The following is a 27,037-nucleotide window of genomic DNA, read 5'->3' on the forward strand; positions in this document are numbered from 1 at the left end:
CAGGAGTAGAGAGAGGTCCTTTTCTAAGGTTTGAAAGGATGCCAGATGCTAGTGCAGCTGATGGGGACAGAAACCGTAATGACTCAGACTGGTGGAAATGGAAGATCTCCAGGAGTGAGTTTGCTTTTACCAGTGGAGAGATGACAACACTAAATTTGTCGAGAGGCTGAGCCCATGGGAATATGCAGACTTTAAACGAGGCTGAGCTGGTTGAAAATGTTGCCCACCTGGCAGTAGGGTTATATAATGCTACTGTGCAGTATTGTTAAGGTAACAAAACATGGTATTCAAACCGGGCTAGTCCTCGAAAGGACTGTCTTGTGATAGGTTAAGAAGCGTGCTAATGATATCATGTTGAGTGAAGTATATTATGTTGAGCTATGTTGGTTTGCACATGTGAATGCATATAATGAATATTCATAAAAGGTAAGTCTATTAATGTCTCCAAAAGATATGTAAAATAGAAATTTCTTGTACCATATTTAAGCTAAACTTCTTTTAGACGATGAAGTTGTTTTGTTTCAGTGTGTTTCTTGGAATACTCTTGATTTGGAGCGCTCCTTATTTTTCACGTTTCTTTCTTGCTTTTAATCGACAACCAAGATCATTGCTTTACTTTAAAGAGGTTTTTCTAAAAGTATAAATTATATTTGCTAAAAATTCACTGCTTTTTGATTCGTCAGTTGTGACTTGATCTCTGACACGCTTGGTAAATAAAAGAAGACTGAATCACGGTGCCTACCCTCCAATAACTGCTGGTGCCCAGGGCCTGGTTCTGAATTGGTTGCAACAGTTCAGGCCAAAAGGAGTGCATTGCTGTGCTGCACCCTAGGGGTCAAACTTAGTTCTGTAATGATTCGTTGCTGAAAAGGGTATATCTTGATCTTGATGTTTATATAGTTTTTTTTTTTTACTTAAATTTGCTTCATTAAATACAGAAAACATTTAATAAATCCTTTTTTTGTGTGGCTTTCTTCACTATTCCTCACCATAATTTCATTTACACTTGTATTTAGGTTTTGTGGATTCTGCTAAAAGAACTCTTTTTGCATTTCTAATCCTGATGACCTGGAAACAAGTAAAAATTAAAACTGTGCTTATAGGAGTTGTCTGTCCTTCTCTCGAGCAGTATCCAGCCAGAGGCTTATCTTTGTGACTCTTCTTTGTTTCCTGAAGGGATAATGTGTTCAGAGATCTTTATTTACAGTGAATAACAGCTTGCTCCCTTCAGCACCCCAGAGTCTGATGGTTACCTAGAACTTCCTAATATTGTTTTTAACCAGAAGTATTTTATTTTGGTACATGTTATGATAGCCTAGACTAGTGATGATGCATAATACAGGGAACTAGGCAGGAACGCCTGTGTCTCCTACAGATGCCTATGTGAGAGATCTGGAGCTGGGCTCCCCGGGAAAGGGGAGGATGAGCCCAACAGCCGAGGGGTCATATTAAATTCTGCCAGGGGGAAATGTTTAATAGAAAAAATTCGGTTTGGTAAGATATAATAAAATCTCAATAATTTGTGTCAATGAAGGCTCCAAATGCATTCTCTAAGCTACAAAAACATTGTTATACTTCTACAGATATATAACCATTAATGTATGCTTTATCTTGTTTTTATTTATGTTAATTTAAAATTAGTTTATATTCTCTGGTAAACACGTATTAACTGCATAGTAACCCATGTGTAGGAAACAGCTGCTCTTGGTAATCCATATATAAAAAAAAAACACTTGAAGGTTCTTTTCAAAGGTATAATGCTAATTCGATAAAAGCAGTCAGTTCTTTGACATTAGTGGAACTTCCCTTTTGCCTTACTTTTTGCCATTGTCTTCATACTCCCAAAGTGTCTCTAAAAAAATTCATCTTGGAGCTTCCCTGGTGGCGCAGTGTTTGAGAGTCCGCCTGCCGATGCAGGGGACGCGGGTTCTTGCCCCAGTCCGGGAGGATCCCACGTGCCGCAGAGCAGCTGGGCCCGTGGGCCATGGCCGCTGGGCCTGCACGTCCAGAGCCTGTGCTCCACGACGGGAGGGGCCACAGCAGTGAGAGGCCTGCGTACCGCAAAAAAAAAAAAAAAAAAAAAAAAAAAAAAATTCATCTTGGAAAATAGAACATAAGAATGTTGGTGTCGGAATCTGGACTCCGTGGATTTGTTTGGATTCTGGCCTGTGCCACGAATCTAAAGCACACCCATTTCATGGGACTTCTCTGGTGCTCCAGTGGTTAGGACTGGCACTTTCACTGCCGTGTCCCAGGTTCAGTCAGTCCCTGGTCAGGAGAACTAAGATCCTGCAAGCTGTGCAGCTTGGCCAAAAAATCATTATAATAATAATAAAGCACACCCATTTCAGCTGCCAGTCAGCAGGTGTGGCTTTCTGGAAGCTCCTATAAATAAAGATTATTTCTGTTTATCCTGCTCAGTGTGTTTCCTGTAATAAATCATTCAAGAAACTCTGGTCCCTTCATGAACATATCAAGATCGTCCATGGATACGCAGAAAAGAAATTTTCCTGTGAGATTTGTGAGAAGAAATTCTATACCATGGCTCACGTACGGAAACACATGGTTGGTAAGTTTTTTCTGTTGCTTTTCTCGTACACCTATAATTTAGCCTTGTTCTTTGGTGTGTTTTATACTTTGGATTGGGCAGGATATGAGGAAGTGCCTTATTTGAATCAGTTTTGACTTGTTGAAACTAAATACAACATGTCTTCAGTAAGCATCACCAAATTGGATGGTAGAGTCTTCCACACCCAGGTTTCTTTTCAGCGTTGTTATTTTTTCCTTCAGAACTTTGCCGGTAAAGCCTCACAGTTTAGAGAATAATCAACTCAGATGGCATGACCGCCTTACAGTAGGACATGTCTCTTTTCCCTTTGGAGCCTTTTGCTGGACCGTCTCTGAGTGTACGTGCCTTCTGTGTTGCAGCACACACGAAGGACATGCCGTTTACCTGCGAAACCTGTGGAAAGTCATTCAAACGCAGTATGTCACTGAAGGTGCATTCCTTGCAGCATTCTGGAGAGAAGCCCTTCAGATGCGAGGTAAGGCGTGTGCTGCCCCCCGGGCCCAGGCATGGGGCTGGCTTATGTGTACGTGGGAGCCGTGGGAGAGAGCTGTGCCTCGTGCAAGGCACAAGGCTGCGTTCCCACGGAGCCGTCAGACCCGTGCTCTGGGCGTTGTGTTATCTCACTGCTGGAGAGAGAGCGGTCCTTTTTAACACAGAGTTAACTCACTTAGATGGGGTTACGTTCGGGACTAACACGTGACGAGTCACTTGGCCTTTCCCAGTAATTCAGAGAAGGTAGATATACTTCAGGGATCATTATTTGGGAAATTTTCCCTTTTATTATAACTCAGCTAAAGAAATATAGCAGAGCCAAATAGTTGACACAAGCAGGTTCTATTCTGAGTATGAAGCACGTACCTAATCTCAGGCTGTGTAGGGTGGGCGCAGGGAAAGCTGCTATGCTTGGCATTCAAAACTCTCCACTGTGTCCAATGCAGAACTGTGACGAAAGGTTTCAGTACAAGTACCAGCTGCGCTCCCACATGAGCATCCACATTGGGCACAAACAGTTCATGTGCCAATGGTGCGGCAAGGACTTCAACATGAAGCAGTACTTCGACGAACACATGAAAACACACACTGGTAAGAATGTCCTGGGAAAGGTACAGACATGTCTCAGGCACTTGTTAATGACCACCTGTGAGTCTGTTTACTTAAAATTCTAAGCCACCAGGCTGCAGTCTCGGTGCAAATTCCGCTTTAAATCAACCTGATATATAAAAATACAAATTGATAATACCGAAAAGGGAGGCTTTCATAACTTTATTTATTCAAAAAAGGATTGTTAGTGCCTTTTAACTGTGGGTTCCTTCAAGACGGTAGACTCTTTATTTGGGACACAGGATCTCCTGAAATTGTATGAAACTTGTTTTGCATATGTGTGTATGTTATTTTTCTAAGGAAAGGGTTCTGGGTCTTTAAAAAATGGAGGCCATCGTGGTTTGGGGGGTTTATTTATTTATTTATTTATTGGCTGTATTGGGTCTTCACTGCTGCGTGCAGGCTTTCTCTAGTTGCCACGAGCGGGGGCTACTCTTTTGCGGTGCGCGGGCTTCTCATTGCGGTGGCTTCTCTTGTTGCGGAGCACGGGCTCTAGGCGCACGGGCTTCAGTAGTTGTGGCACGCGGGCTGAGTTGCCCCATGGCATGTGGGATCTTCCTGGACCAGGGCTCAAACCTGTGTCCCCTGAATTGGCAGATGGATTCTTATCCACTGCACCACCAGGGAAGTCCCTGAGGACATTGTTTTTAATAGGATACTCTCTCAATATTCTTAAAGTTTGATTGGATTTTATTTACCACAATTCACTACTTTTTACGAACACATCCATCAAATGACTTTAAGTAGTATTTTAACTACATTGTGTTTTCAGAGGTATGTGCTTCATAGCGTAGATTTGAGTCTTGAAAGCATTGGATCACACAGCCTCCAGGACGCTGGTTAGCATAAGAGCCCCCTGTGAACACTGGGGCATCGTGCGTCTGTCTCACCTTGACGCTCTGGAATTAGCTGGCTTTGCACAAATTGAACAGTGTGAAACATATTTCAAGTTTCTAATAAAATCTAATCACAGGATTCTAGGTTCTGTTAGCCTACAGAGTAGCAGAGCGAGAAAGAACCACAAGAGATTATCTTGCTTAGTCTTTATCTTGCTTAGCCTTAGTGAGGAAATTCTGCCCATAGCTGGGCCTCTGTAGTTCCCATCTCTATTAAGTCCAAAGAAAAACACCTGCCTGGTGGGCTTCTTTCCCATTCAGAGCAGGACCTCTGATTTCAAGGAATAAGCTAGAGGAAGAGCCATGAGAGGAGTTTAAGTAAATTACATCTCAAAAGGTAGTGATAACCTTGAAGCCTAAGTGGATAGCAGGATATATCAGGGTATTTTGACAAATTCTCCTCTTAAAATCTGGTGGCTCTTGGATAGGCTCTTAGTTCTGAGTCGCCTTTAGGGTGCAGTCTTTTGTTAATTCAGCAGGAAACTATGGAACTAGACAAAATAAGTTTTTTTGAAGGCAGAAGCTGTGTCACATTCACACACTGTGCTTGGCACATAGTAGATGCCCAGTAAATGTTTGTCGCAAGATTGGAAGGAAACTCCACCACTTAAGCCTCTGCGCTCACCTCCTCTTTCCTGCCCGTCTCCCTGCGCTTCTTCCTCCCGGGTCCCCCCTCTCTCCTTCTCCTTCTGCGTTTCTTACTCTTTCTTCTTTCCCCTTTGTCCTTCTTTCTTTCTTCAGGCCCTTAAATGTCCATAATGTGAAACTGAAGTGTACATTTTGTGATTAATGTATAAGTTGAATAAAACTTTATGTTAAGTATTCTGCTTTGACCAAATAGGCAAGCTGAACATTCCCTGTTTCTTCTAAAGGAATACAGCCACCTAAATTCACTTAAGTTTTTATTTTTCTCATTAAAAGTAGTAGTACATACTTATTAAAGTATATTAGAAAATATGTAAATTGAAATGATCTGTAATCTTATCAGTGAGAGATGACTACTGTTAACATTTTAGCACATATTTTTTTAATTCTATAGTTTCTTAATATACATATAGATACTATGCATAAGTGTTTATACGTTCATGTATATAGTAATAAAACAAAAGTTGGGTCTTTACGCTCTGTTACAACCTGCTTTTTATTTTACTGTATTATGTCATTAACAGTAATAGCATTTTAATGGTTGTATAATCGTCCTTCTTATAAATTTGCTGTAATAATAGCCATCATTTATTATGCACATATATGCTGAGTACTATCTTAAATACTTTACATACATTATCTCATTTAATCAGTATAACCTTTACAGTGCTCCTGTTAAGGATGTTATCTCCATTTTATTTAGCCAGTTCCCTATTGGACATTTAGATTATTTCTATTTCCAATTTTTCTACTGTTATAAATAATACTGTGACAAACAACTCTGTGGCTAACACATCCATGATTATTTACTTAGGATAAATTCCTAGAAATGGGATTATTAGGGCAAAGGGATGTGTATAGTTTTAAGACTTGGTGGTATGTATTGCAAAATAGCCATCCACATATACTCTTACCAGCTGTGCATGAAAATACCCATTTTCCCAACCCTATCCAATGCTAAATAAAATCATTGTTGAACTAATAGGTGAAAAATGGTTTCTTACTGTGTTAATTTGCACTTAATTGCTGAGTAAGATTGGACATTTTTTTTCATATGCTTGCTGGGTATCAGTATATTTTCTTTTCTGAATTGCTTGTGCCTTGTCTGTATTCATCTTGCCACCGCAGTGTTTGGCTTTTTCTTATTGCTTATGATAGCTCTTTATATATATAGCTCTTTGTATATGTTTATGTGTATGGGACCTTGTTTAGCACCGATATTAAAATTCTTTTCCTGGTTTGCATCTGCCTTTTAGTATTGTTTGTAATGCTCACACTGGGAAAGCGCTGGATGGTGGAGTGGGACAAGCCTGGCTCTGCCACTCACTAGCACTGTGACCTTAAGTGAATTATGCAACCCCTGTAGGCCTCTGGTTCCTTGGTACTAAATAAGGATTACAATAGTACCTGAAAGGATCCCAGAAGGGTTAGCTTTTAAAGAAGAAAAGGGAGAGCTCTTTTAAGGCTGGATGAAACCACATTTAGAGTATGTTTTGGTGGGGGTTAAGGCCATTGCAGGAACTGACATTGATTGGGCTGTTTCTTTGCAGTTAAAGAGAAGTGAGGTAGATCTTATCTAGGGAAGCCGACCAGCCCTCAGGCAGGGTTTCCTGGGATGGTGTGGACTTGGGGTGAGTTCAACATAGAATAATTGTTGATTCTCTTTGTACCAGGCCCAGTGCTAAGTGCCGAGGGATACAGGATGAATTAAGACCTGTTTTTTGCCCTCAAGGAGCTTACAGTCCAGTGATAGTGATGATGAGGAGGAGGATGATAACAGCAGCACTAAAACGCACTGAATGTCTACCACGTACCAAATACTGTTCTAAGCACTTTCCTCGAATTTCTAGCTTATCGCAATAACCTATTATTATTATCTTCATTTTTCAGATGAGGCTCAGAGAGTAAAGAACTTGTCCAAGGCAGTCTGACTCCAGAAACACATACTTAGTTATTCTGATACAAATTTAATGAAGCAAGTAATAAAATGGAGGGATACACAGGACATCATGAGGGCAAAAAGCACCATCCCAGAGTCTGGTTCTCAGCTTCCAGAATTTGTCAGTGTACCCAAGCAGATGAGGGTCAGAGGGATTGATCTGTGCTAAAGAATCTTAATAATATATAAATAAAGTTGCCAATTCACAGTGAAAAGCCTGAGTGACCAGTGATTCCGAACTCTTATGTTCTTTGGTCTGAATATTCTTTGCCTAAAATAAATTTATATTAGAAGCTAAATTATAATCACAAGATCATCAGGGACAGAAAATTACAGCAAAGGAAGGTAATCGAATGATCTTAATTGTGAGTACCATCCTTCATGGAATCCAAGAAGCCATGAGTTTTAAGACAAACCTCATTCATGTATCGCTAAGAAAATGCTGCAGATTAAAGAATGACACGTCACCAATTGTTATGGTATATGTCAGTTTCACAGATGTAAATATTTGGGGGGAAATGCATGTCTTAGAATTAACTAATATTTATTTATAAATATTAATTAAGAATCTACTAAACGGGGCTACTGTAGCAAACAAGACTGAAATAGTCCCTAGATTCACAGAGCTTATAGTCACGCAAGGCAGGCAAGGCATAACAGTGGTTTGGTGGTGAGAGCACAGTAAGTACAAGTAAATGAAGTTGGTTAGAGTTTGATGGATTGGGGGAGGAGGGGAGGCAGGGAGTATAATAAGACATGATACTGGAGAGCAGTAAGCAAGTGCCGCATCACAGAATAAGCCGTGTAGAAAAGTTTGAGCTTTATTCTGAGGACAGTGGGACGTTCTTCAGTGGTTTGAAGCAGAACGTGACACATCTGAAAGGTCGCTCTGGCTACAGTGTGGAGAGTGGATTGGAGGGTGGGGAGCAAGAATAGAGATGGTGAAACCAGTCAGGCGGATACTGCAGTCATCCAGGTGAACGATTGTAATGTTACGGTAGGCCAGATATATAGATATACAGATTTCTGATGCTGCTCAAGGATATTCATAAGCAGACTGGGATGCTTGTGTTCATCGGCCAGATCACGTTTTCCTTTGAAAGTTCAAAAGACAGCTGACTAGCCCAATTCTTGCTCTTTCTATCTGCCCTGCAGATTCTGTCTTCATTTATTACGTGCATTCTTCAGACTCACTACAATACTGTTTCTTATAATTAGGTTAGCTTTATCTGTATGTAACAGTTAGGTTACATCATAAGATGTATTGACATGTGCGCTTTCTAGTTACCTTGATGGACTTAGCTGTTAGTACCTCCTCCAGCCACCCATTTACTAGCACTTCCTTAAAGTGGGACATTGTGCAGGTGGTTGATTTCAGATGTTACATTTCGATGTTTCCTTGTTTCAGCCTCATTGTAATCTTACCTTGAGGTTTCAGGGAAACCTTATCATCAGTCATTAGCACAGTTAGGAGATGGGGCCTAATGAATAATGAGAGTTAGAGTTGGGTGGGATTGTGGGTTTATGTCTGGAATAACAAATGTGGAAAATTTGCTAGGACATCAAGAAATGGATAAAAGATTATTAAGTAGTTAAAAGGACCCATTTAAATTTGAATACATGGATTTATGGTAGGCCAGTTCTAATAGTTTTTAGTCTTTCTGCGGCAAATCATTATAGCCTAGAAGACTACAAATGAGAGATGGATGGTGAGAGAGATCCAGGACTGGATCCAGGTTTGAGCACCTAACAGAAAGTTACATGTCCATACATTAAGGAAACTGTCAATGAATAAAGTGTCTAGTGAACCTAGGAAGTGACTAGTGAATTAAGTGGAGAATGTTTGCTTGTATTAGACTAACAATTCAAACATTAGGTCCTTTGGCTCTGGTTCCGCATGGCTGTTAGGAATGGGAGAGTCAAGGAGGAAGGGGTCAAGGGGATTGGTAGGTTATCAGACAGGGGTGCTTTTAAAACATTTTATTATACAAGTAAATTGTGTTTATTTTAGAAAACAGGAAGTACATATAAGCATACAAAATAGAGTAAAATTTCACTCATAATCCCATTGTCTAAAGATGATCACTGGTAACATTTGTTGTGTTTCTTTCCGTATGTTCCTACACATATTTTTCATTAAAAATGGATAATACCATGTATACGTGTTCATAACTTGCTTGTTTTACTTAATAGACTATAGGTAATAGATTATAGATTTTCACGTTAATAACTACATTTCTACACTTTTATAATATTGTTTTTAATGGCACTCTCCGTTAGATGGGTATACCGCAACTGATCTAATCAATTCCATTTAACATAGAATTTGAAGTTTTTAATTGGAGGAAATGGATTAAAAGGAAGGAACACAAGCCAGTACAGAATTTATCTAGAAAGATGAGTATGAATCACAGTGATGAGCCTGGCAGTGGCAGTGATTGAATAATGAAAGGTAGGAAGATAAAAGAGATACTATAGTCAGCAAATAGTACTGGTAGCTATGGAGAAAACTGATCCCTCCTGACGCTTCGATTCAGTCTCTCATGGGAAGTGAGGGAAAGTCTGGCTTCCATGGAAGGAGGCAACAGGAGATGTCAGTTTTCAAAGGCAGAGAGAAGAAATAAGGACTACAATATGGATAAAGAAGCGTTTGCTCGTAGTGTTAGAAGGAGTCCCAAAGTGGAGGAAAACAGTAAGAAAATAACATTCCTTTGTGTGTTCAGGAATGCACAAGACGTTGAGGCGTAAAGCGCCGTTGTTTTACGTGTCTGGCGCCAGACTGCAGAGTTTTAACTCCTGCCTCTCCACTGGCTGTAGAACCTCCAGCAAGTTTCTTAATTTCCTCATCGGTAAAATAGGGATAATAGCATACCTACCTCCTAAGGCTGTGAGGATCACCAGAGGTTAATAAGGTGTCAAGTGATTAGAACAGTGCCAAGCACACAGTGAGACTCCGTACACCACAGCTCTTATTTATACCGAGTAGAATAAGGACACCTGTTGGAAACAAAGGGAGTAATAATTGGAGTGAGAGCAAACTCTTGTAGCAGGAGCTACAGTAGAGATACAAGCGACATACACTGAGCATCGGTGAAGGAACTGATAAATACAAAGCACATGGTCGCTGAAGCACATGGAGGCAGGTATTCCACACCGCACCACAGCATTCTGGACGAAGTGACCATGGACCTGTATGTTCAGACATCATTTTGCTTCTCCTTGTGGCCTGGGGAGAGAGGCAGGCAGACATAGCATAGAACTAAGCAGTAAGTCCAAAGGAAAGTTAGGAAGTTTAAAAATTAAGCCCTTAGAACCCAAACCTAATTTCCTCCCTAAGTGCCCTTAGAACTAGGGGGTTTTGTTTCCTTTTTGGCTCATTTTCCCAGCGGTTCCCCACCAAGAAGGGGAGCCTGCTGCTCAACCCTCCCCACACCCATGGGCATTTGGAAATGGTGTTGGGGACATTCTTGATGGTCAGAATTTCTTGGGGGCGTATAAGTAGTCTGGCGCCAGGACCACTGAGCGCTCTTCAGGTGTGCAGACAGCCCCACGTAATGGAGAGCCGCCTGCAGAGAAACACCGTGGTGCGAAATCTGTGTTGTAGGGTGAGTCAGTCCAGAATTTCCCCAAATAGCAAAGCGTAAGCCGCATTCTAAGGATTATGTTCGAGTAGACGTGCGGAGACTTAGGTACTCCACAAGACATTTTCAGCAAAGTCCTACTCTGGGTTGGAATGTCAGAAATTGCTCACAGATCAGCTCGCCTGTGCTTAGAGGCAGAGATTCATCTGTGGGCTTGGTTCCCTGGAACACAGGAAGGCCATTTGAACACTTCTTCCCGTAGGATGTGGAAGATCACTACTGTAGAAGCCTTTTTTGTTCTTTTAAGCAAGCCCAGGTGGTAGGTTGTAAGTAAGTTTGAAGTTGTATCTGCTCTTTTTTGTTAAGTCCCGACTTTGGGGAACTCTTTTATGACTGTTAGAATATAATATGCCGTAAGGGAGAGGAGCGGAAACCTCCTTGTTTAGTACGAGGAATAGCTGGAGCACACACTTGCCGCCTAGTGTGTTAATCCTGTTTTTGTGTCTGTGTTCGTCTCAGGAGAGAAACCCTTTATCTGTGAAATCTGTGGCAAAAGCTTCACCAGCCGCCCCAACATGAAGAGGCACCGCAGAACTCATACAGGCGAGAAGCCCTATCCGTGTGATGTGTGCGGCCAGCGGTTCCGCTTCTCCAACATGCTTAAGGCCCACAAGGAGAAGTGCTTTCGGGTGACCAGCCCCGTGAACGTGCCGCCTGCTGTCCAGATCCCACTCACAACCTCCCCGGCCACCCCGGTTCCTTCTGTGGGGAGCACCCCCACGAGCCCCGCCCCTCCCATCAGCATGAACCCCGTCAGCACGCTAACCCCTCGGCCCATGCCTCACCCCTTCTCGCACCTTCACATCCACGCACACCCTCACCACCCACACCACCTTCCTATCCCCCCGGTCCCTCACCTCCCCCCACCTCCAGCTCTCTTTAAGAGTGAGCCTTTAAATAACAGGGGCCAGGGTGAGGACACCTTTCTGCGGCACCTGGCAGAGAAGAACAGTTCAGCCCAGCATCACTAACGTCCATCTCCTTAAATGTGTTCTCCACGAGAGTTCCGTGCCCCGGTGTGAGTTTGCAGAGTGGGGGTTGGTGAGCGTTTCTGTAGCTGTCAGACTCTCCTCAGCCTCCACCAAGAGCTTTGTCATTGTCTTGGTGAATCAGCACATCCGAGGGAGTGGACGAGAAGACCTTGAGCTCACGGAGGGAACTGTCGAACCAGGGAACCACCGAACTAAAGCCCAATTTGCTTGCATTTTCTGGTGACTTTTATAAATTTCAAATACTCAGACTTGTGGAATTTTATAATTTCATATCAGCTGATGAGGTATGCTTGCTTTTATATCCTGGACTTCTCCTCAAAGAGGAGACAGGCCCGGTTTCCTTTGTACTAATCGGGAAGGCTGTGACATTAATCCAGAGCATTAATTGTATCACTGTGTATCGTAACATTCTTTTCAGCTTTTGGTGCTGGCTTCAGAGTTGAGCTAGCCGTGTTTCACAGTATATCAAGCATTATAGAGAAAGACAGAAATTTTCTTCTTTGTGTAGCTCTCCTAATGCACTCTTTATTTTACTACAGAAATTATTTTAGAGTTTTTGTATAGACTTCTTTAGTAGTCTGTTTCTAAAATGAAATGTATTTCAATAAGCAGTGTAATTTTTTCAGTGTAGCTGGACCTATGTTGTAAAATAGAAAAAATTTTTATAATCATCAAAATGTGATTCTTAAAGATGCATATAACTTCTATAGTTCAAAGTTATTCTTACATCCGTACAACTCAAAGGTGCTTCAGAGACTAGATGTATCTGAAAGGGTCTCCAGACCAGGTTACTGCGAAAATGAGGTTTTGCTTTCGGAATTTGGCATAAGTCCTTGGTAGTTTTTTAATCTCTGCTTAACGCTCGGGGGCCTGTTAGGCTCATGGACATGCTGTGTCCTCCATGTTTCGTTCAGTTCAGTTAGTACGTTGAATGGAATGATTTGCAGAGGGTTGAGCCTTTTCCAGGGAGGTCACCTGAAGCTGGCCTGTTTTGAAAATCTGAGTAAAGCTGTTCGCCATCAAGAGGAGGAGGTGGCGGAGGCTGTTTCCTCTCAGTCGCGTCTCGCTTCCCCCAGAAACGTGTTCAGGTTCAGCCTCTGTGGGACGACCAACTGAAGTCTCCTAATACACTGCTCACTTTAAGGTTGCTTTATTTTTCTAGAATTGTGACAAAAAGGTAAAATAGTACACTAAAATCACAAACATGATGTTGCTGATAGTGGCTGAGAAATTTGGATAAGAACACAAATTGGTTATGACTTTTAAAATGTCTCTTCTATCCATGGATGTAGTCACAACTTCGAGCTATTCTAACACAGTTTAAATTGTGGTGAGAGAGAGAAGACGACATTTTGCTGCCCTGTCCTCTGCAAGCGATGATGTGATAACAGCCTTCTTGGTGATAAGGAGAGCCGCAGATGGGGCAGGTTTGAAAGAGTTTGGGTCACTTCTAAAGAGCATGGTCAGTCAGGAGCTCATTGTAAGAAAGGCTGAACAGAAGGGCTAACAGATTGGCTATATTTAACTGATCACATTTATCCGGACTCAGTGTAGCTAAAAATTTTGTAATTTTTCATCTCAGCGAACTGAGTTTCAAAGCGAGGTCTACTTTCTTTCTTTCTCTCTCTCTCTCTCTCTCATTTTTTTAATCTTGAAATTTCTTCATTTTCTTTCATCAAGGTTTTAAATCTCTGCCTGAATCAGAACCCTGACTTTTATTTATTGTTTATTTTTAATGTTAAGTGTGCAGATAGACTTCAGCACTTTTCTGGCTGATGAGCTCTGTGGTAGGAAGACTGGATCTCTTTCCATTGGGGTTAAGTCCCTGTTTTTAAAATATCGCATTCTCTGTTAGCTTCTTGGTTTAATATTTCCAGATTTTTTCCTTCTGATTACTGCCTTTGTCTTCTATAATGAGCATAGGAAAATTTGGGAATGAGGCGGAAAAGTATCTCAAGACATACTTTTCCTGTTTTGGGATGTAACTTCTAAGGAATGTGGTTTTAAATATTTGTATACATTCTTTGAACATTCAAGTACCCAAACCAATAAGAAAAGTTAATTCCTTATTTATGACTGTTACATCTTTAGTGGCTGCCTCCCCTTATTTACACAGTCTCCTTGGCGTTCCATGACAAGTTTGTGGATATACACCTTTGTGTGGACATACCATTATTTCATGTCCAAGCTTCTAATATTAAAATGATGTTTAAGATATAAATTACAGCTTAGTTAATTGGTTATACCTTATTTTGTTCTAAATAAATTTACAATATTGGGCAGCAGTTCTGAATTCTAGACTTGAGACCATTGAATCAATCATTTTATGAAGTGTACTATAATTACACACTGAAAAATTCAGGTAGTCGTATTTGATTTTCCATTCAAGTGAATATAGCCATAAGAAAATATCTACTACATAGGAAAACCAGTATTAAGCATATAATCACCACCATCCTTAACAGAAGCAAAGAAAGGATTATCTTTTTTTAAAAATCAGCATTGTCACACAATACATTTCTTAGTGAAATGTATTGTGGAACAATCTGGAAACTTCCAATTTTTTTTCCCTAGATAAGTATACCCTCCCTGATTTGGGGTTTCTGGTCTTCAGGAAAACTGCTCAGAATATAATGACTCCTCATCAGTGTCATATTACATATGCCTAATGAAATGCATTAAGAATATTCATAACATTAATGCTTCTGAATAGAAGAACTGCAGAATTAAGCCTTAAACATATATGTGCATCAGGTTTAACACGCTTAAGACTCAAACTCAGGGTTAAAATTTTGATTGGGGTCCTTTACGAAAATAAAAGTTGCATTATATGGTGTGTTCCCTCCCACCTATAGTACAGCACCCTGTGACTTCTTCAAAACTTATTAACTACTTGTTATCTGTTTATGAAAAAAAGAACTATGGAGGAGTTTGAGTTCTCAGCCCTTATCTGTACTTAAATTTTAAAGACAACAAAGGCCACATTTCAGCATTATATAGATACCAAATTGAGGCTGTTTCTCCTGACTTAATTTTACTGTCTTCAAAGGCTTATATCATTGCTAGAGTTAAGACTTACTTGAAAATTCCCAGCTTGAGTTGCTATTGCTTTTTAAATTTCTTTTGCACTTTTCTATTCTTTTCTCATAGATTTATCATTCAAATATAAACTCTTCCTTAGCCTTAATGAAAGGCTGCTTGTTGCTTTCTCAAATTGAGTGGGGCAGGCTCATACTGAGTCAGATTTTACATTTGAATGAAGAAAATAAGATGAACAGCTTAAAAGCATGTGGCTTCCTTTACATGTATATTTGTGATTTGATCCTTATTTTTAGCAAGCAGGGAAATCTCCACATAAAACTTTACTACAGTAGTTCAAAGTAACCTTTGCAAATCAGTTACGTATACTTTTACAGTCTGCCATTTTTACATTAACTGTTCTAGATTAATGACTGAGTGTGGATATTACCATAGTTGTACCATCTTTTTTAAAACTACATTGGTTGAAAGTACCTTTCATTGTGGTTAGAATGCTCCCTATAATTTGATTGTCCCTTGTATACTAACTGGAGGCAAAATACTCTGAAGAGATACTTGTAAACTTTTAATTTTCTACTTCTTGAAATTTTTTTCACTTTTTATGTTTTTTGAATGGATATGCTTGTTTTGCTTAATTTTTATTTCACTGGAAGTTTTAAATTTTAAGAAAATCAAGCAGAAATAGAAATCCATTGCAGATGTGTATTATATTTACCACATCTTGAAGATTTCCGTTAGTGAAATGCAGAATGGTAGGTGGGGTTTTAATGTTTAAAAAGAGAGAGAGAAAGAGAGAAAAGAAAACTAAAGTTAGAGAGACCCATCTGTTTGAGCTACTGCATAAAAGAGACAACTTTTATTACATCGCTGGTCCACGTGATGAACATTTCGATGCTGTTCCAGACTGTATGGGAAGTATTTGATGAAACAGGGATAAGTTACATTTAAGAATTTTATCAACTATCTCCCATTACAAAAATCAACTCACTTGGAATTCTTCAGACTATAAAATTGAGCAAGTAAATATTGGGTTTTAATTTTCATTTACCCAAACCAAGATAGGAAATTTCCCAAAAGATCATTTTTTTCAGGAAGGAAAGGTCATTAGCCACTAGAGATACTGGCATTATTATGTACTAGCAACACCCTAGCTAACCTGCTCCTGTCCTCTGTAGTGTTTATAACAAATAACAGTGACCTTCCAGCCCTGGACACTACCTCGATAAAGCAAACCAGAGATCCTCTCTACACTTTCTATGGAAGCCATAAAAGTTGCCATCAATGTATCTACTTTCATAGCTCTGTACTTTTATACTCTCTAGACTTTTTATAGACTTTGTGATCAGATCTTTTTGTCTTAGAGGATAGGTTTTGCAAGATTCAAAGGAAAATCAAACTCCTTGGTTGTCCCAGCTTTGAAGCTTTAGCCTCAGTAAATTTGTTTAAAGAACTAGATAAGGTACCACCTATCAAATTTTTCATTAAATTATTTTGCAGAATTGCATATCGGGAAAACAAACTTCTCTTCTCATTCCCTAAGTAGAAGCTATGTTGTTGTAAGAAACTACTTACAGAGTGGATTTCTACCTTGTTAGACTCTGTGTATAACTTGATAATCTATGTATTGTCATAATGTTCCTGGAGTTGTTTTTATTTCCTTATGACAGATTAGTGAGTGTACATCTCTCACGAATCCCGTTTTATCTCACTGCAGCTTCAGTCTCTCTCACTCTGTTCTTGAGTGCCTTCAAAAAGCCAGCATCATGGAACATTCTTTTCCTGATCTAAATCCTACCTCTGATGATTCATCCTCCATGACTATTGGAACTCACTCTTATTCCAGTTGATCTGTCTCTACAAACTAGCTCTAAAACCCTGGATGTGAATTTTTAATGTATTTCTGTTTTGTTCCCCCATGTCGCTTTTAGATTACATTTTAAACTTTTATTTATATCTTATTTCTTCATGTATTACATCTCTAGTGATGAAAGGCTTTATCCTTATCTTAACTCCTCATGTTCCTTTCTTTCACCAGAAAGTAGATGTTCCTTTCAAAGGAAAGGTCATTGGGCTTCCCTGGTGGTGCAGTGGTTGAGAGTCCGCCTGCCGATGCAGGGGACACGGGTTCGTGCCCCGGTCCGGGAAGATCCCACATGCTGCAGAGCAGCTGGGCCCGTGAGCCATGGCCGCTGAGCCTGTGCGTCCGGAGCCTGTGCTCCGCAACGGGAGAGGCCACAACAGTGAGAGGCCCGCGTACCGCAAAAGAAAAAAAAAAAACAAAGGTCATTGAGTATCTCTCTTGAACATCTTTTTCTCATCTTAGTCTTCCCGAATGCCTCCCCTTTCTGATTAAGGGATCTTGAATGCTGCTCTTGCTATGCCCTATTCTGATAGGCTCTCTCTCTTCGAGAAGCATTTGGCCAGGTTGTACCCCTAATGTTATTTGAGTCAAATTAATTTAAAATTGCCCTCTGGGTTTACCAGAAGCCCTTGACTGACTTTTGATCCGCCTCTCTCATCCTTCTGTCCCTCAAAAACTTCCAGTTACTTTCTCTTCTACTTGTTCTAAGTAATTTTTAAAATAGTGTGGATACGTAGTGTATGAAGGATGTAATAAACGGGGGGTTTCAGTGTGTTCTCCATGTGATATGAGCACCTTATTGATAAAACATTGTAGCAATTGGCTCACCTTTCACAGTCAGAACCGCAGTTTGTGCTGCGTACAGGTCTCTTGCTCCCTTTCAGTTCTCCTCCCAAACTGAAAACAAATAGACCTCATTAAAATGAGGAAATCAGATGGCTTTTTTTTTTTAAGTGGATGAAAGCTATTGAGTTGAGTATTTTGGCCTTAGTCGAAATTTTTCCTTTCTGACTTAAAACGTCATGCCTCTTTCCTTAAAGTTGAGATAATACTAATACTCAGGTTTTCAAGGCTAACTAGCCACCACATGAAGTGGGAGTCTAAGAAGGCAGCTGTTCATAAATTCTTGTTCCTTTTATCTGACGACAGTATGTTAATCGGTGGGATAGTGTAACATTGTGAGAATGCTTATGTTTGATAACGAATAAATTCAGGACATTTGAAGACGTCACTGGCTGTTTGGAATGGGAATACTCGTTTACAAAATGCAAAAAGTAGATTGCTACAGAAATAAGTAACAAGAGTTTCTTGTTGTTTGAAATCTTTTTGCTTTAGTATGCCTTGATAGTCCCCAAACCTAGAAGTTTGCCTCTTTTAGGTAGTAACTGGCTACCTAAAGTAACCACTTTGAATCTGTGGCTTTTCTCCTGGGAATCTCAGGCAGTACAGCAGTGGGAGCCCGTGTGGGGAGTGGGGGAGGGGGGGTGCTCACACCTGAGGAGCCACATCCCTGAGACAGACTGTTGGCTTGTTTCGTGTCGTTGTATGTAGGAGACGTTTGGCACAAGTATCAAAGGGCCTTTGCCCCTAAGAAGTGTCTCCTCCACTTTCTAGTTTCACACTATTTGAGCTTCCCTGGTGAGATCAGGGATGTTACAAATTACTTGAAAATGATTTGGGGGGACGGGGCAAGAAGGGGTGGGAGCTGAATTTTGCTTAACTGTGGAAGGAAATCTGGAACTTGCATTGTTGGTTTTGATCAACCAAAGAGCCTGTCTCTATAGCGGATGTGCCAAAGAATCAAGCTGTTTCTAAATATCCAGCTCCTCTGAGCAAACACAGCTTCCTTCTTACCTGACTTTTACAGGTGAAGAGGGACCGTGTGATCACAAGGCCAGAGACACCAACTCACATTCTGCATAGGACTTGAGGCTGCGTTTAATTGCATTCAGAAGTTGGTGGGAAATATTTTGTTCTTTTAGAAGCTCCAGCCTATCCTAGAAATATCTTTTCTGTGCTTCATTATTCGACTCATTAGACTTGTTCCAAAAGTAAAAAAGAAAGAAACTGTGTGGCGTAGTCTTGGTGTTTACTGCTGAAGTTGTATCCCCAACCATATATATGCAGCCTCTGAAAATCAGATGAATTCTTCTCAATCTTCCGGAGGTTTGGATATGCATCTTCCTCTTGACGTGGGCAGTGTGAGTCTGCTCCACCAGCAGTACTGGCTTTGTCCACAAGGGGGCAACAAAATACTTCAGCTTCTTTATTCTCACCTTCTAAAGAAAGATCCCGCTTTTAAGTCTCTTATAGAATATTCTCTCTAGGCTCAATATTTATTTATAGATCTTGGTTTTTAAGACATTTTCCCTTATTACTAAGTGCTCAGCCTTCATGATGGAAACAAAGGTTGATATGTGGGTCAGAGGTCCTTGTGGGTCAGGCATCTGAGTTAGCCTTTTTACATACTGGTGCCAGAGATTGAAAGCCAGAACCTTCCCATGGGGGATCCGTTGTGTGCTAAATGCAGAGCAGGAAGGCCACCCTCCTTACTTCTTTTCTCCCAAATCCCACCGCCAGCACAGGGCCATGACATCTCTGAGAAGGACCCCAGCGGCAGGGGTAACTCTGGAGTATGAAAGAGGAAGTGCTTCTTACCTTCTCTGCTCCAAGCAGATGTCTGTCACAGCAGGGACCAAGTCAGCGGGGTCAGCCCTGTGTCCTGACCTGTAGGGAGTCCCCTGCAGCAGCCACTCCTCCCGGTTAGAATTCAGTTTGTGTTCCCTCTGTGTCAGTTACTTGTCTTAGGGCTCCTAACCCTCATCAGTTCTCTGACCGCAAGTTTTGTTTGTGCTCATAGCAGCCCCTTCCTCACAAGAAGCAGGTCAGTAATCGACTAAGAGGAAACACCAGACCCTAACTATTTAGCCCGTAGAGCCAGGAGGCATTTGTACCTGGAATGGCCTTGCGAACAGATACCTGCCTGGCCCTTTTTCCCCAGCCAAGTCTGACCCTGAGCAATACAGATAGAGGCATCCACTTGTAAGCCCAGCACTTGGCGAAAAACAAAACTGAAGCTGTGATTGGTTTAGGTAACGGGGCCAGGTGTAACTTGGTTGTCTTTATTTTTATTTTCCCCGACAGTACTGAAATCACTTGCACTTTTCCTCTTTTCTTAAAGAAAAAATCCAGTTTGCTTGCCAGGAATTGTTCAGCGTTAGGTTTACAAAGCTTGTTGTTGAATGTTGAACATTTGTCCAAAGGAGTTTGACAAAACAGAAGCTGCTTGGTCCCTGTTCTGCCTGCTAGGTCATAAGGATTAAGGCCATGTAGCTGGGGTACTTGTGTCAAGTCCAGAAGAGGGCAGTGTCCCTCTCCTACCTCTGTGAGGACGCAATTGAAGGTGAAGTTGGACTCGTGTAGGACAGGTACCTCTCGTGCTGCAAAGAAGTTTAGAGGAGTCTTTCAGTTGGGGAGGTGACAGGTAATAGGACAGGATCTCGTAAGATGGGAAAGATACTGGGGAGAGGAGAGCTGCTTGGCCCCAGGGAACCGTAGTGAGGGGGAACCAAGCTTCCCTCCTGAGTCTCCAAACTTGCCCAGCTTCCCTGAGGCCTCTGTATTCCAGCATCCTGTCAGATCCCTCAGTGTACTGATTCTCCCCCCTTGTGTTAACTATACCAATATTATTTTTTTAGCAATTGAAATGCACTTTTTAATTTCAACTCAATCATGATTTTAAGTATAAAAAATTTATAGACTGTTAAAACTACTTTTTTGTGTATTTTTAACCACTTGATGTAGCATTGTTTATTTTATTCTTATGAGACTCTGGTACAAGGTGTACCACTTCATGATATTTCTGAGATGCTGGGCCTTTGGATGCGTACGGTAACCAACTTAATGCTAATGTTCACAGTAAAAAAAAAAAAAAAAAAAAAAAGTAGTTATATCCATTGTGTGTATTTCTTCACTTCATTTCTTCCTTCCTTATCCTCAGGTGACAGTCCCCCTAACAGGCTGCCCGGCCCACAAATCCTGCTGACCTCTTTATGAAGGGTAACACGTTTTCAAGGCTGCTGGCCAAAGTTAGAGTGATTAGTTCTCTTTTAATCTGTGCCGCCCGGCTCAGTGCTGATTGGTTTCAGTAACACTACTCTGTCTAGCTGAACGATAATCTGAACATATCCTAGAAAACAGTATTAGAAAAAAAGGATCATGATTGGGTTCTGCATCAGTTTGAAGCAAAAGAAGACAGATGGAAAGCGCTTACAAAGTACACTCAGTGAAAAGCAATGATTCTAAAATGTGGTACTTGGATGAGGCTCCTTTTCCTTCCCCTATTCCCATTAATTCGTGCACTCATTTGTTTACTCCACAAATGTTTAGGGAGTGCCTAACGTATTGGGCCCTGACCTGGCCACCGGGGGTTCAGCCGTGAACAAGACACAGTCCCTGCTCTCATGGAGCCCGTGTTCCAGGGGAGGAGGCCCGACAACAAACAAATAATTCTCCAACAGTGAGGCTTGCCCTCAGAGCTATTACTGTAGCCACTGGAGGATCAGCTATTTTCTATCGAGCCTTTCAAGCTCAGGATCCACCCTGTTTCTTTCTGTCTAAGGATTCCAGTGAGGGAGTTAAGCACATAGAAAGGAAATCTTGTTCAAGGTTCCTTTTGTTTAAAACCTCTTAGAACGGAACAAAACTGCCCAAATCATAGAATTCCCATTCTTATTCTCTATCATCTTGTAACTCTGACTAGATGCTGATGTTAACACACTTTTTTCATGAACATAAAGTAGATATTCCCCCTACCCCAGTGTATACTAAATCAGTGGCTTTCAAACTTTGGCTGTGACCCATAGTAAGAAATGTATTTTCTCATTACTTGGCTATCCAATATACATATCTATGAGTTTATTTATACAAGTGAATTAAAAATCCAAGAAAAATACCTTTGTGCTGCACTTTGATATTTTCTATTCTATTTTTTAAATGCTGATCGTGGACTACTAAATTAATTTTAAGACCCACTAAGCCCTACCTGCAGTTTGAAGACTCTTTTCCTAAAGCAGTGTATATGTGTATTAGTTTATTCCAGCAGCAGCCTGAATTCAGTTTCATACAGAGTCGGGTTGTTTTAACTGGATCTTCTAACATTTTAAGTCTTACGTGTTTCTATTGCTGACCGGGTCCAAACTCTGAAGCTCCCTGCACAGATTAGCCATCTCTCATTCCGGTGCCCTGCAGCGGAGACAGGTCACATCCTGGGCGCAGTGCAGTCGGTCCTGTCTCATGGGGCCTCTGACCCGCCGGTACAATGGTCCTCGATGAGTCACGCCTCCTTGTGTCCACACCCTTCTGTGGTCTGTCCTTGCCCCTCCTTCCATTAAACTCCCAGTAAGGAGTGTGGCCATTCTCAGCTCCCTTGAATCTGGGCCGGTCTTAGGAATTCTTTGACCAATAGAATGTGGGGAAATGATGTAGCAAGTCCTGGAGCATGGTGCAACTTCTGCCTTTAATTCTCTTGGAACATGACTGAGGAAGCTCAGGTGAGCCCACTGACTGAGGAGAAACTGCGTGGAGAGAGAGGTCCCAGCTGTCCCTGTCAAGGTTCCAGGCACGTGGTTGAGGCCATCGCAGACCCTTCAGTTCAGCTGACACTCCGACTAAACGCATGCTTAAGAGCCCAGGTAATGCCAGCAGAATAACTGCCCCACCAACCCAAAGAATCACCAGAAATAAATTATTTTTGTTAGAAACCACTAAGATTTGGGGTGGTTTGTTACACAGCAATAAGATAACTTGGAAACGCCCTCAGATTTAGGTCTAACAGTTACTAAGAGCTTATAACTTCGCACAGTCCGTTACGCAAGAACTTTGGGGGGCATAACGAAGTAACAGTTTTAGCTCATGTGTAACCCTGCTACTTCTATTTCCAATCCCTATTCAGCAACTGTGTACTTGGAGAGGAAGGAGGGTTTCCTCATGTCCACAGCTGATTTCATCAAGAACACCACCATTTCAGAATTCCCCTCCACCCAGACTTCTGGCCTGCTCTTCTGTGTTCCCAGCCCTATTCCTGAACTTCCTGGGTGAGGTGCTGCCTGGGTTTAGAGCCCTCTGACTGGTACATCTCACCCCCCAGTCCCTGCACCTAAAGCATCGTAGCCCCTTACTTAGCTTCCATCTTTGCAATGACATTGACCTTCCCAAGATGTTATCAGGGGAGACAGTATAAGAGTTAGAAACACACAGGCTTGTTCACAGACAAACTTGGGCTCGATCTTTTCTCCCCTAACCGTCCCTTCTGTGGCTGCGAGTAAGTTATCTAACCACTCTGCGCCTGTTTCCACATCTGCAAGGGAGGATATTAATAGCAACTCCCTTAAGGTCACTGTGAGGATTGAATAAAGCCGTGCAGGTAAAAGGCTCAGCTTGGTGTTTGCCAGGTAGTCTTTGTGACAGGCCGCTCCAGGGTGGCCCCACCTCCTGGCAGCCACACCCTGTGCAATCCTCTCGCCTGTAGTCGGGCTGGTTTCGCAACTTGCGTCTCAGGAATGGAATGTCGCAGAACTGCCGCAGTGTCACTTCCAAGATGAGTTACAAAACGACTCTTGGTCGTGGTCTCGACCTCTCCAATCACCAGCTGCCATGGCATGAAAATACTTAAGGCAGCCTATGGAGGGCTTGTCCAGGAGCGGAAGCCTGCCAGCAACCCCATGAGTGAGCTTGGAAGTGGGCTCTCCAGCACAGTAGAGTCTAGAAGTGACTTAGCCCAAGCCAGTAGCTTGGTGACCCTGAGCCAGAGATACCTGTCGAAGCTGAGGTCAGATTCATGACCAACAAACTATGGAATAATACATGTTTGTTGTCTTAAGCTACCAAGTTTGGGGGTAATTTGTGCAGCAATAGAAAATTAATACGAAGTACAAATGTTACCTATTAGCAGATGGAGAAAACAATGATTGCAGTGGATGCTGTGGTGTGCTTCCCAGATTCTCCCCTCTTAGGGTCGAGGCACTCGTTCTCCAGCTGCTCCAGAGCGTTTGCGCTGACAGCTCTCAGCTGAAGACAGCCACCTGCCCCAAAGTCACACCTCCTCCCCTCCCCAAGGGCAGCCCACATCCAATGACTAGTTGGCACAGAGGTATAGTGACCCGGACCTGTTGCCTCAAGGGGGGAATTTTGAAGAGCTGCCCTCTCCTTAGCTCCTGTGAGGCCAGCCGCGGCCTTTACCGTGAGTCCATCACAGTCAACGCTGCCCAACCTCACCTCTGTCCAGTCCTTCTTCTTTGAAGACTTTCCAAGTTTTGATTCTTGGGAACCTGACCTAATACAGTTGGTACCAGGATTGGCTAGGGGAAGCAGCGTCAAAAATGGGATTTGGGGGCTTCCCTGGTGGCGCAGTGGTTGAGAGTCCGTCTGCCGATGCAGGGGACACGGGTTCGTGCCCCGGTCCGGGAAGATCCCACGTGCCGCGGAGCGGCTGGGCCCGTGAGCCATGGCCGCTGAGCCTGCGCGTCTGGAGCCTGTGCTCCGCAACGGGAGAGGCCACAACAGTGAGAGGCCCGCGTACCGCCAAAAAAAAAAAAAAAAAAAAAAAAGAACATGGCAGGAATGAGTCTTCATTATATCCTTGCTAAATTCACCAATCCGGCCTCTGCAAAGAACAGACAGGACCTAGGGAATTAAAATGGGCCACTGCGGATTTCCCTGGCGGTCCAGTGGTTAAGACTCCACGCTCCCAGTGCAGGGGGCTCGGTTCAATCCCTGGTTGGGGCAGATCCCACATGCTGCGTGGCACAGTGGAAAAGGAAAAAAAAAAAAAGGACCCCTGCAAACTCAACAAATGGTAGCCCCATTGAAACTGCTGTGCCAGATGTAGTATCTTTGCTAAAGGTAATTCACCCAGCCTCAGGTACATGGTTTACAGCCATTGATCTAGTGAATACTTTCTTTTCCATCCCTGTCAAGGAGAAGCAGAAAAAATTTACATTCACTTTAGATGGATAAATGTATATACTATGGCCTTATTCCCGCTACCCTCCACCTGTGTTCCTTCTCCTGCCCTCTGATATAGTCCAAAGAGACCTGACTGTCTGGACATCCTGAATAGCATCACATTGATACACTACATTGATGACATTATATTAATCAGACTGGAGGGGCAAGAAGTGGCAAGTATTTTGGAGGCTTTGCTAAGACGTGTTTACTCTAGAGGGTAGAAAATAATCCCTAAGAAGATTCTAGGGCCTGTGCCACATCAGTGAAATGTTTAGGGGTCCAGTGATCTAGGGCATCCATAAGAAAAGACAAATGATTTCATCCTGCACCTCCCAACTCAAAGAAAAAAGTACAATGCCTTGTGGGCCTCTGTGGGTTCTGGAGACATCTTTCCATACTTGGCAATGCTGCTTCCACTCATGTAAATGATGGCAGAAAGGGATGCCAGCTTTGAGCGGAGTCCAGAGTTGCAAAGAGTTCTTCAGCAGGTCCAGGCCATGGTGTGAGCTGGCCTACCACTTCGCAGATAAGGGCCATACAACTGTGGCATTAGAGGCATCCGTGATGAAATTATGTGGAGTTTATAGCAAGCCCAAATAGGAGAATTATGTAGACACATGGGGTCTGGAGCAGGTCTATTCTATTTGCATAAGATCATTATAAACTTTTTGCAGAACAGCTTCTGGAATGCCACTGAACCCTGGTATAAACACAACACCTGACCACGGCCATCAGTGTTCATGCAGCCAGAACTTCCTACCATGAGCTCGATTCTGTCAGACTCATCCGTTGAACTTGAGCAAAGACAGAGGGCACAAGGAAGACGTACAAGTAAGCTACACCAGCACGTGGCCCAGACCCCCATGTCTCCCACTACACAGGTACCTCTCCACTAGTTACCCATGGTTGGTGGATACATGGGAGTAGGGGGGGGCACTTTATGATCATCTGAAGGAAGAGAGGGGAAAAAAGGAGAGCTTGGTTCACAAATGGGTTGGCTTGCTGGACGCACGATGGGAACAGACTCGTGCTGCACTGCAACCCTCTCTGGCTCGTCCCAGGGAACAGCAGTGAGGGAGGATCCTCCCGTGGGCAGAGCTTCGGCGGCACACCCAGACATCCACTGCACGTGGAAAGAGAAGCAGCCTGAGGTAAGAACATACCGGAAACACGCACAGGGGCAAATGGTCTGACTAGCTGTCCAGGGGCTTGGGAAATAAAGTTTGGAAGATCAGGGACAAGGAAGCATGGTAAAGAGATATGCAGAATGACCTATGGGAATGGGCATGACGTGTGAAGACTTTCACAATACACGTTAAAGGTCATCTGAAACACCTACCATGCCTACACTACACATGCCACATGGACCAAATAACTGGGCCAGTTGACATTAGCCAGTCTCTGTCATTAGTCAACCCAGTGCTCACTCAATGGGTACATGAATGGAGATCCATGAGAGCAGGGAATGAAAGTTATAACTGGTCCAACTAGCATGGACTCCCACTCACCAAGATTCACCTAGCTACCGCCAACCAACCTGCCACTAAGAGGCCAATGCCATGGCCCTGATACTGCACCACCATTCCTCAAAGAAATCAACCAGCCACTTGGTAAGAAGTTGGCCACATTGGATCCCTTCCACTCTGGATGAAGCAAGACTTGACTGGAATCAACACATATTCTGGGTATGGGTTTGCCTTTCCTGCCACAGGGATGGTGATGGTTAGTTCTCTGTGTCAACTTGACTAGGCTATAACACTCTTATTCAATCAAACACCAATTCAGTCTAGGTTTTTCTGTCATGGCAGTTAACATCTACAGTCTGTTGACTTTAAGTAAAGGAGATTATCCTTGATAATTTGGGTGGGCCTCATCTAGTCAGTTGAAAGGCCTTAAACTCAACGGTGAGATTTCCCTGAGGAGGAAGAAATTCCACTGTGGACTGCAGTATCAGCCCCTGCCTGAGAGTTTCAGCCTGCTGGCCTGCCTAATAAATTTTGGACATGTCTAGCTAGCCCCCCCACAATTGTATAAGCCAGTTCCTTGCAATAAGTCTCTATAGCTATAGATAGATACAGATATATCGCCTACTGGTTCTGTCTCTCTGGTAGAGCCCTGGCTGATATAGGGCCTGTTGCAGCATCACTATCTGAGGGCTTACTTTTAAGAAAAACAGAAGCATGGGAGTGGACAGGAAGCCTCCGGCTCCCAAATCACCAGTTTCCAGGGAACCCAACTTAAGGCCACAGCTCACCTGTCCCAAGCACCTGTTGTGTGGTAGCCATTAATGTGGACTTGATGTTAAATACATGACCAGGGAGGAAGAAAACTGTTCAGGATCACAACT

At 42.5% G+C, this 27,037-nt stretch overlaps 1 protein-coding gene across 2 annotated transcripts in view; it reads left to right on the forward strand.

Moving 5' to 3' along the window:
* ZNF652 (zinc finger protein 652) overlaps window positions 1-15,600 on the forward strand; it is a 65,032-nt gene extending 49,432 nt beyond the window's left edge. For both annotated transcript variants that reach the window (XM_082603957.1, XM_082603958.1), the window contains 4 exons: window positions 2,422-2,569; window positions 2,929-3,044; window positions 3,508-3,652; window positions 11,251-15,600. In XM_082603957.1, the coding sequence (XP_082460083.1) occupies window positions 2,422-2,569; window positions 2,929-3,044; window positions 3,508-3,652; window positions 11,251-11,762 (921 nt within the window). In that variant the 3' untranslated portion in view covers window positions 11,763-15,600. The remainder of the gene's footprint in view (window positions 1-2,421; window positions 2,570-2,928; window positions 3,045-3,507; window positions 3,653-11,250) is intronic.
* The last annotated feature ends 11,437 nt before the right edge of the window (window positions 15,601-27,037 follow it).

This window comes from Mesoplodon mirus, assembly GCF_964341445.2.
Source record: "Mesoplodon mirus genome assembly, chromosome: 18".
Classification (NCBI taxonomy): Eukaryota; Metazoa; Chordata; class Mammalia; order Artiodactyla; family Ziphiidae; genus Mesoplodon; species Mesoplodon mirus.